The sequence below is a fragment of the Drosophila pseudoobscura genome, chromosome 2, assembly GCF_009870125.1.
Source record: "Drosophila pseudoobscura strain MV-25-SWS-2005 chromosome 2, UCI_Dpse_MV25, whole genome shotgun sequence".
Lineage (NCBI taxonomy): Eukaryota > Metazoa > Arthropoda > Insecta > Diptera > Drosophilidae > Drosophila > Drosophila pseudoobscura.
The window spans coordinates 3,602,967-3,613,558 of NC_046679.1; the positions used below are offsets into that span (position 1 = coordinate 3,602,967).

At 44.3% G+C, this 10,592-nt stretch overlaps 2 protein-coding genes across 2 annotated transcripts; both read left to right on the top strand.

Annotated features, from left to right (window-relative positions):
* Window positions 1-863: 863 nt before the first annotated feature.
* LOC4800614 (elongation of very long chain fatty acids protein AAEL008004) lies at window positions 864-8,558 on the top strand. Its single transcript, XM_001357822.4, has 5 exons — window positions 864-1,151; window positions 6,929-7,020; window positions 7,081-7,338; window positions 7,400-7,699; window positions 7,769-8,558. The coding sequence occupies exons 2-5, from the start codon at window positions 6,937-6,939 to the stop codon at window positions 7,958-7,960; spliced, it is 834 nt and encodes a 277-aa protein (XP_001357859.1). The 5' UTR covers window positions 864-1,151; window positions 6,929-6,936; the 3' UTR covers window positions 7,961-8,558.
* A 171-nt stretch (window positions 8,559-8,729) lies between these two features.
* LOC6896830 (UPF0676 protein C1494.01) lies at window positions 8,730-10,182 on the top strand. The gene is made up of 4 exons (XM_002136997.4): window positions 8,730-9,092; window positions 9,152-9,760; window positions 9,824-9,978; window positions 10,041-10,182. Exons 1-4 carry the CDS (start codon window positions 8,850-8,852, stop codon window positions 10,120-10,122), a joined length of 1,089 nt encoding a protein of 362 aa, XP_002137033.3. The 5' UTR covers window positions 8,730-8,849; the 3' UTR covers window positions 10,123-10,182.
* Window positions 10,183-10,592: the final 410 nt, after the last annotated feature.

The following is a 10,592-nucleotide window of genomic DNA, read 5'->3' on the forward strand; positions in this document are numbered from 1 at the left end:
AAATGTCAGGCAGTCATTGGGGCTGGGACGGGTGCGTTGCTTTTGGAGTCTGCCAAGCAATTTCGAGCTACTGTTCATTCACCATGGCTTACTACCATGTGGGTACTCGCACTAAAGCAGACAATGCAGTTTCCACTAGTGACTGCTACTACTGCGAGTGTGCGGAATGACGCGGCTAAAATGTGCATCAAGTGGCCATTGGAAACCTGGCTGCCACTGCTCTTTTCTCGTCAGCCCCACAGACGCTGGCTTCGGGCAGTTTGGGGCCATTTAATTGCACAATCATAAGGCACAATCCCGCACGGGCTCCGGCTCCCAGACTCAGCCCGGCCCACAGATGATAAATCTACTGGATACATTTTAACGATTTGGTTTGGCCAACTGCAAAACATTCTCCAGGCGGCAATCCACTTTGGATATAAAAATAGTTTTATTATAGGAAGAGGCGCTTGTTTATTATTATTATAATTATTGATTTGGAATGCATTGTGTTTATCGATTTTAGCGACAATTAAGCTGACGGTTGATGTTCTTATCGCAGATCCTAGAACAGGCCCTCAAAAACATGCAATGGCTGAGAATCAGTGCCCAGACACCGCTCCCGCTCCGCTTCGAAGCAACTAAAATCTGATGGAACATGGCGCGCGCGCAAGCTTGGGTCGGATCGGAGCTAGCAATCGGCTGAGATCGGGCCCCATCCGAGTCCACATTCGAATCGAAGTCTGAATCCGAATCGTTGTCGCCGTCGTCTCTGTCGTCGGTGTTGGTGTTGGTGCTGTTGGCTGTTTGTTGTTGGTGTTGGTGTTGGCTTTTGGTCGGTTTCGTGTCCGTGTATCTGTGTCTGCGGCGCATAGAAGACGGCTTGTAGGGCCCGGATATCGCTTAGTCTGAAAACGGCGCCTCAACAGCAAAGCAGCCAAGTGTTCGCTGGGAAATCGTAAAGCTGGCCGAGATCTGCCGCCTCGTGTTGTGCTCTGTTCTGTGCTCTATTCTCTGTGTTCTGTGCCCAGCAGCGTCGCGCTGATCGCCTGGAATCGAGTGTGAAATATTGTCTCGAAGGATAACAGAAAGAATTCCTCAGTTTAGTGTTTGTTCTTGCGCGTTGTGGCGGAAAGTGAAGTTCATTCCATTCAATATTTCGTAACCGAAAGGCAAGTGCTTAAGAACCGAATAATACTCATCCCGAACAATGGCGAATTGTGTCTAGATTTTATGCTAAATTATGCACACACGTTTAGGGTATAAACAAATTCCTGGCCTGGCCACATGTTTTGTGGCCAGCAACCTGTTAACAATTTGAGACATTTTTGGGGTCATTGCGAAACGAAAAGCGAACCAAAACACCCGGGAACGGACGAATTCAAAAGAAAAATACAGACTAAATATTGTATAAATAAATAACATGACGATGGCCAACAGGCAATAGCCAGCCAGCCCTCAAAAAAAAAAAAATAAAAAAAATGAGAGATGGAGGAAAAAACGGGCTTACAAAACGAGCTGTAATACTCCGCTGCGCCATGAAGATGCTGCCCCAGCCACAGAAACAGCCAGTGGCATCCCAGCCAGACAGCCAGCCAGCCAAGTCAATCACATCACTAATGTGGGGCTCATATGTAAATCGCACAACGATTGATCAATTCTGTACGTTATAGTAGATGAAGCAGATGAAGATAAAATGCAGCAGCACAGCAGCAGGCCAATATCGCGTCAGGTTGTGTCTGCGACTGCCACTGCGGATGCTGTTGCATTACCGCATACCACATACCACACGCAGTGTACGCGTTAAAGAAAACTGCCCAATTTCACGGGGCATTATGTGTTATGTCATCGTCGATCTCCCTTAGCCCTGAATTTTGCGTTACACTTTTCGTGGCAATTGCGGCCCAAACAGAAATCAGAAGATGTGCTAAACGAAGAGATACACAAACAAAACTCGTACAATGCCTGAAAAACCCCCAAAAAACTTGAGCTGTTCATTGACGTTTATACTTTGAGAGAAGTTGTGATGTGATAAGAATAGAGCGGAAGTCTGGTATATAACATTGGCACACTGATACACATATCACACTTCCCATACGCCAGACAGTTATCAAGTTACCAATTCTTTAGAGAAATATTTTGGTTATAATTTGGTTGGATTTGCCCTTCGTCAGAGGCAGCGCTGACGTTCACGCATGCGCACAATTTGTTGATTTACGATTTTATTGTTGTTTTCTTGGCACAAACAAAACAGCCAGCCCAGCGGTGACTCTGAGTGACACTCCGGAGAGACCGGAGAGATAGTTAGTCAAGCAAAATTATCTTCATATCACACCCAGCTCTGGTACAGGTGGGAGATCTGGGTACACAAATGGTTACTGCTGCACATCCGTCCGGTAAAAGAAAAACGCGGGCGATGTTTATTGCCTCTTGGGTGACATTTTTTTTGTTTTTTGACATGGCAAATTACATTTTAATATTATGAATCCAATTGGGGTCACATGCGTCGTCGGTCACACCAACAATTAAAGCAGAAACCCATCTAATTCCCACCTGCTTGCTGGGTTTCTCAATGCTTCCTCCGGCCGAGTGGGTTTTAGAGTGACTTATTTGCCCAACCAGACGGCAGCCAGCAGTAAGCAGCCAGCAGCCAGCATCACCCTCAAAGTTTGGCCATAGAAAAAGAGATTTGATAATAATGGCAAGGTAAACAAATCGAGAGGCAGAACAAGGCGATGGCTATGTGGACGATGATGATGTTTCGGTAAGGTGATGTGATGACAATTGCAAATATTGGAGGTCAGATGTCGTACATGGGTAGATTTGAATACGAGTACGAATATTCTATATACCCGTAGGCACATACATATATTGAATATGCATGACTGGTTCAATCTGTGCACCCTTGGGAGGGAACAAATGATTTTTTGCAAAATGCAAGTGCAACGACATTAAAGCCACAAATAAACAAACAAACAAATATTAACATTATTAATAGTTCTAGTGATTCTAGAGAAAATGTAAGCGTTGATTGTCACAAGATATTTGTTAATTAAAGGCAGTAAAGGCAATTCCCCCACGTATCGAATTTCCCCGCCCCTCTAATGGATCACAGCTGAAAGTGATTGTAGCGATTGCCTATCGAAGTGCAAGTGATAGGAATTACTTTCAATCGAGTGCTTTGATCGACTAGTTGTTGATTTACTCGTAATTTATTCAGACTGCAATATGCGTCAGCCAACGAACTTTGAACCTGTTTTTCGTGTAAGAACCCAGACATATTTGCAACTAATTGCATATTTATAAAGTTTGACAAATTGCTAATATTTAAATAATCCAATAACTGAATGAAGCACTCAGAAAACAAACATTGGCGCTGTGTTCCTATGGCAATGGCTGTGACTGTTTCACGCCTAGCACAACCTGCCAATCGGATTGATCTGCTGTTGTACGAGAATACGGAATCCAGACCTAGACAACCTACATAGTACATACTCGCTCACAGAGTGACCGACTGATTAGGCATATTTCAAATCACAATAATTGACTCAATTACATTTTTATGAAATATATCGTAGTGGAAACTTTACAGATTCCGTTTAATTGGCTGAAGGAATGTCCAGAGCGAGTCACATTCCTGGTGGTATTTCTGCTGCCAGCCGCCACGCGGAAGTTAGTCGCGATTAGTCCGTCAACTTGGTGTTGTCTGTGTGGCTAAATTAGCTAATTTATGAGCCTGCAGCGGCTAACACTCACTCACACCACTAACACTAGTTCAAGGTCAGATCAGAGCAGAGCAGAGCAGAGCTGAAACTAAGGCTAATGCAAAATAGTCGAGGCAACAGCCAACGAATCTGCATAAAATAAAAGTAGAAATCTCTTTGGCGGTCAGTCAATAGGCAGAGATAATACGCCTCTCAGTCTCCGCGCCGAATGTTTGATCGTATCGCAGAGCCACGCCCAGAAGTGAGATGGTGCTGCTGCCTCCTCTAGCTGCTCGAAAATGCAAGAGATCAGCTCTTTGGCTGCTTCGTTTTGTTTCCTCAAAACGTACGACCTTGATAGAGATTTTACAATAATGCGTTGCCGTTGATATTGCCGTTGCGTTAACTTTATTCCATCGATTGATCAGAGACTGCTTGCCGCTACGGCTTCAGGTTCAGGTTTAGTCTTTTGTTTCTCCTCAACATTCCTAGCCATTTCTGTTGACGTTCAGGGCTTCCCATGAGACCTCTCGGCCATCCAGAACTAAGTGTTCTAGAGGCTGTAAATATAAACAGATTGGGATTGGGATGGGGATCGGAAGCATATTCAGCTACAAATTGCGCATACGCCACATGTGCTCCACGAACCAAAAATGGTAGGCCAACTTGACGACAGAAAAAAGAACGTGCAAATCTCTTTATACAGCCGCGAGTGCGACGCGTGTCTAGAATTTATCGGCCGACATATAGCCGGGCTGATTATCGCATAATAAACTGGAATGTGACGTCAGGGCTGTGGAGCTCATTTGGGAGTCGAATTCTATTTATTTGTCTTTCCATTATTCCATTATTTCATTTCATATTTACCCTGCCGTTGCCACGCACTCTCGCCTCCCTGACAATCGCTAATTGGAAGGCAAATGGCATCCAACAGAGTCCGACATTGGCAGAGACGCCTCCGTTTGCGAAATACTCGCATATTGTGTCAAAGAATATTCAAAACGAGAGCATAGAGGAGTAAATACTAGACAAAGGTCATCAGAAACCCAATGGGTGGGAATTCTGAAAGTCAGGATCAAATTCTAAAAACTAATCTGCCAAATAATGGTGACCCAACAGTTCTGACTTTTGATTTTCGGGTTTTTCGGCCACAAAGTCCCAACTAATTTGCATGTGGACATCGAACGTCGATCGAACGGTTTGAAAATCAATAGACAAATAAATATGCAAAATTTTACAGCAATTTTAATTCGCATGTTTTGTTGGGGGAGCGAATGGAGTGCTGCAGGGGGGGAGGAAGCAGTTTTGGGGCAGGGCAGATGGTGATGGCCTCTTGTGATAAAACTTGAATTCTACAACTATTATCTTGATATTTATGACTGCTAACTGGTCATAAAAGAACTTCGCAGATGAAAGTCCCCAAAACCCAAAACCCAAAGTCAAAGTCAAGTTCATGCCTCTTCGCAGCCAATAAATCACGAATTTTGCGGAAACCGGTGGAAGTTTTTAGCGATGATCATACATATATTCTAATATTGTGCTTAGATAATACTTTATTTGAGCATCCAGTGGGTTTCTGCAGTTGAAATTTCATTAACAGGTTAGTGGAGCAGTCTCCTCATAGATATTTCCACTTAGTATTTAAATTATTTATTAAATAATAATATCTGTGAGGCAAATAAAACCAGTTTATAATCCGGCTGATGCGATTTGCATTTAAATGTAGAATTATATACGTATCCGGTCTATGTTACATATTTAAAGTCGACTTTTTAGTCTCCCGACTAGTATAGATACAGTCACTAGATGGAGGCTCTCCCTAATGGTTAAGAAAAGCATTTGCCTAAATCTGAGAAATGTTGCTCGGCCTCGCCGCAACAACAATTGACAAGAGGCCCTCAAAATAATGCAAACAACTTGGTCGAAATTCTCGTTACCGCAAAATCCAACTGAATGAATGCATTTTGGTGAAGAGCGATGACTGAACAGAAAACGGTAATTCGACGCGATTGCGCTCACTTGGAGTGCGATTCGGAGTTGGTGATGGCAGGTGGTGCATAATTAATAAATAACAAATGGAGAATCAAATCGAAGCAGAGCATTCCATTTAGTAGGATTTCCCATAGAAGGGAGGCTAGAGGCCAAAAGGCCTACAGGGGTAGAACCAAACTGGGCCAGCTGTCTGGCCAAGATCGGAGATTGAGCAAGCGGATCCAACGCAATGCCAGCCATGGGAAGCCATGCAGCTCCTGGGGTTCAAGCAATTATGGCCAAATAATGATTGATATCAGCGGCAGGTCTAGGAAGTGGCAAAAGAACTTGGTCTGGCTTTGGGCGGGTCTGATCAAGTAGAGACCCACTAACCATAACCATTAACACACAGAGATTGCAGCAGCCGTTGGTTGCATCCCGCAGGTTGGAGAACTGGTTTCCCTTCCTTGAAGACAATGCCATAAAATTAATGATTCATACGTGCCTGACTGGCCCGTCCTTGGGCACTGTCCTGCCGCTGTAGCCGGGCATGGGTGTGGGTATGGGTCTGAGACTAAGGCTGAGGCTGGGTATTTCCCCAGCCTGAACAAAAACTAGCCGAGGAGGGAGAACGACAATTTGGCCAAGTTAACGAAACTAAAGCGTAGCAGCCGTAAAACCAGTTCTGTGCACGTAAACCACATTGCGTCCCTTGGCCGGGGGCCTGCCGTTAAATGCCCTGTAACAATAAATGTACATCATAATCTTGGGAGGCACAAAAGAAGCCAAATTAATTGCTGATGCGGCAGTTCCAGCTCGAAAGAAATTCGAATCAGTAATAATCAAATATGAACATAAACGCAGGGTTTGTCGGATTTCCTTTTTTTCTGCTGGTTCAACAGAAGTGCAATATTCGTCGGGTTATTGTCTTCCAGAACTTTTGCGGCGCGTTCGTTGCCTGATGATTACATGATTATATCAATTTGAAATTTCGCACTGCCATCATCGTAATCAAGCAAATACATATGTCAGACATATGTATATGTATTTAAGTATATTCCGATCTGCTGGAGCGTGGGCGAGGCCTTGCCTTGGGTAGCATTAGTTTTGTGTGTGCACCGCTAATTAACAGGAACTACGGCTAGTAGCATCTTCTATTGGCTCTCCCCAAGGTCGCCCCAGGTGCTAATTATACTGCATGACCCACTTGACTTACTATCCCCCCAGGCACTGGCTGGATGATTATAATTTCATGATTTATTCTTCACTTACAGTTGGCAAGATGTCGGTCAGACTGAACGAGACGAACACTATTGTTGACCGGATGGTCAACTTCTTTGTGGAGCACGAGGATCTGCGCACAAAGGTGAGTCCTTCAGAGCGGACTAGTGCCTATATATAGCCGAATTTTCGACACTTTTCACAGAGCTGGTTCCTTTCGAATGCCCCCGGACCACTGTTCACGATCCTGGCTGCCTATTTGTACTTCTGTCTGTATGCCGGTCCCCGGTATATGCGGGATCGCAAGCCCTTCGAGCTGAAGAACACGCTGCTGGTCTACAACGCCGTGCAGGTTCTCTTGAGTTTGGTGCTGTTCTACGAGGGCTATAAGGGCGGCTGGGGCGGACACTACAGCTACAAATGCCAGCCCGTTCCCTATGCCACGGATCCCATCTCCATGAGGGTAAACTATTTATAGAAGAGAGAGTTATACCTAGAATCTACAATCGTTTTTCGAATTTCAGATGGCCGGTGCTGTGTGGCTATACTACATTGCCAAGATCACCGAGCTGCTGGACACCGTGTTCTTTGTTCTGAGGAAGAAACAGCGCCAGATCTCATTCCTGCATCTCTACCATCACTCGCTGATGCCCGTGTGCGCCTTCATTGGAGTGAAGTACTTTGCCGGCGGCCATGGCACTCTCCTGGGCTTCATCAACTCCTTCATCCACATCATCATGTACGCCTACTACCTGCTGTCGGCGATGGGACCCAAGGTGCAGAAGTATCTGTGGTGGAAGAAGTACATCACCATCCTGCAGATTGTGAGTGCCTATTAGAGTGATGGAACCACGTTCCGGCTGAATCTATAAATCTACTCGTATCTTTCGCAGGTTCAATTCTTGATCATCTTTGTGCACACGCTGCAGATCCAGTTCCAGCCCAACTGCAACTTCCCCAAGTCGATCGCCGCCCTGCTGACCTTCAACGCTGGGCTCTTCACCTACATGTTCAGCTCGTTCTATGTGCACAACTACAAGAAGGAGGCGGCTGCCCAGGCCAAGTTGACGGCGAAAAAGGAGTAGGACTAGGATTAGGAGCTTCTCTAATCTGTATATTTACATTTATCATTTATGGTCCCTATCCCTATCCCTCTGCCTATCATCTTCCTCTCACCTCTCACCTCCCGCTTGCCCCTTTCCACTTTCGAATCGATCTTCCCTCCTAGTTATAGATTCATAGGTCAAGATGAATATTATTCACACTGTAGTCTGTTGTAAGCTTGTTTCGTAGTATTTCGTTAGTTTGAGGAAAACGGCTCATTTTATATTTGATCGAAACAGTCGCCATTGCACAATGCAATTTCTTAGCGTTCGATGTATTGGGAGTACCCGTACGAGTACTCGTATTGTATGTAGTGTTTCCGTAGAACCAAATATTATAGTTTAGTAGTTTAGCTATTACTTAATGGACTTGGCATGCATTGTTAGTCAAAGACAAAGACAAAACAGGGAACAGGCAAATGGCAAATGGCAAAGCTCCTTTCTGAACTTTTGCCTGTCCTCCGACAACACCATGGATGGTCGGTCCTGTCTCTCGCTGTCTTTGGCATGCACATTTTATAAAGAAATGTTATTTTTTGTATATTTTATTTGCAAACAATAAAAAAACAACAACGATTTATATTATTTGAAAATCCTAATCGGGAGATAAGCACTATCAATAGAGATGACTAAGACTGCCACTACTTTGTGTATCTATCTCCTCTATCAGTATACTGATATACTGTATATCAGTTATACTGATTGTATACAATCCACCATGGAGAAAGGTAAGAAAGCAAGTGCAGGCGCACTGCATAGTCACTCGGTCAGAGAACAGCGCCCTGATCACATCGAAGTCGGTCGTTCCGGAATCAGCTCGACTAATACTCTCACTGTGTGGCTTATCTCCGTGTACTAATATTTACTGAGAATGATAAAGAGTAAGATAGTGGAGGACAAGCTTGATACGCTTGTCTCGAGCAATGCAGTGCCGATCATCGATCTCGAAAATTGTGGTAGGCGCGCCCCACTTCCGGGAGAACCCATGAGATGCGGCTACAGCTCCATAGTATACAAACAATCTGTGAAGACTCGCGTCGGGCAACAGCTGGACAAGGCTCTTTCCGAGAAGGGGATCGCTCTACTGGTGAATCATGGCATACCCGATGAGAAGGTTGGTTCCTAGCCTAGATTTTTAACACTTCATCTTGATTACTGTTCAAATCCGCTCAGATCAAAGCTGCCTGGGAACAATTCGATCACTTTTTGGACTTGCCATCTGAGGTACATGACCGCTACAAACGAAAAGATGGCACAAACTACGGCTATGTCAGTCCCGGAATGGAACGCTTCGATGGGAAGACGCCAGAGCTGCGACACACGTATAATATTTGTAAACTGGATGACAACAACCTCCCAGCGGAGGCTGAGACACTGCCAAAGTTTGCTAAGACCATCACGGAGCTGTCCTATGAGTTCAAGAACTTGTCCAAGTTCATACTGTGGGCAATGCATTCCGCCCTGGAGATGCCCACCTGCGACTTCGTTGACAAGCACTCGGGGATGCTTTCCGGGGATGATGTCAATATGACGACCCTTCGAATGATCTACTATCCGGCAATAGTGGACGATGAGCCTGATCAGAGCGAGGGGGCCATTCGCTGCGGTGCCCATGTGGATTATGGCACGTTTACCCTTCTGACTCAGAACTCTGAAGGCGGTTTGGAAGTGCAACTACCTGGAAGCGAAAAATGGGAACGTGTGGGTCATCTGCCCGGAGCTATTCTCATAAATGGCGGGGAGATCTTATCAATCTGGACAAAGCAACGTTATCACGCTTTGGTACTGTCCTACACTTCCATTATCCAATAGCATACTCATACTAATCCTCACTCTGTTTTACAGCCACATCGTGTTATTGTACCTGAGAGGGTACAAATACGCTCTAGAGGAAGACATTCCATTGCCTATTTCTGTCATCCGGATAACTCGACGATGATTTCGCCCGGGGATCTTCTCCCAAATAAAACGGAGTCTGCAGAGGACTCTTCGGACGAGAAGTGAGTCCTACAGTATATGTTTTGAATATCCACAAACTAATATTCGATTTTGTAACCCCCAGAATCTACAATGCCTATGAGCTGATTCAGAAAAAGTTTTCTGACACCTACGGCCAACGATCGCAAGGAGGCAACGAATCTTAACCAAGAATTTATTCTGATATTCATATAATCATATTATGCCATTCAAATAAAAAATGGATATTTTTTTTTTTTTTTTCGTTTATTTGAATTCATCCTGGAAAAAAGCTGAATACTATAACACTGTCTGCTGGCGATCTATCGATATACACATTGAATTTTCTATCGGATGCGATCGTGCTGCCATTTGCTGCTCTGCTCTTGTCGATTCCATGATAGAAATTTTTAAAGGGTAGGGTCAAAATGTTACAAAGCTGATAATCCCTACTTAACCTTCTCTTGGATATTGTTCCCATAAAATGAATTAATTTTGTTTCTGTTTTGTAATACAACTTTAGGTACATTTTAGTTTCAATTTCCTAAGCTGAAAAGAATTTGTATTTTAGTAACATAATTAAGGCCCTCGATGCGTCTGTAACCAAAGTTAAATTCCATACACAAGACCCTGTTAAATGTTAGAGATCGGAGGAATG

What these genes read in the sequence shown, in the direction of transcription:
- LOC6896830 (XM_002136997.4), top strand. Translation starts at nt 8,850, where the DNA reads ATGATAAAGAGTAAGATAGTGGAGGACAAGCTTGATACGCTTGTCTCG. An exon ending in AGCAACGTTATCACGCTTTG is followed by an intron (nt 9,761 to 9,823) that starts GTACTGTCCTAC and finishes TCTGTTTTACAG; the next exon opens with CCACATCGTGTTATTGTACC. An exon ending in GAGGACTCTTCGGACGAGAA is followed by an intron (nt 9,979 to 10,040) that starts GTGAGTCCTACA and finishes TGTAACCCCCAG; the next exon opens with AATCTACAATGCCTATGAGC.
- LOC4800614 (XM_001357822.4), top strand. Translation starts at nt 6,937, where the DNA reads ATGTCGGTCAGACTGAACGAGACGAACACTATTGTTGACCGGATGGTC. An exon ending in ACGAGGATCTGCGCACAAAG is followed by an intron (nt 7,021 to 7,080) that starts GTGAGTCCTTCA and finishes CACTTTTCACAG; the next exon opens with AGCTGGTTCCTTTCGAATGC. An exon ending in CGGATCCCATCTCCATGAGG is followed by an intron (nt 7,339 to 7,399) that starts GTAAACTATTTA and finishes TTCGAATTTCAG; the next exon opens with ATGGCCGGTGCTGTGTGGCT.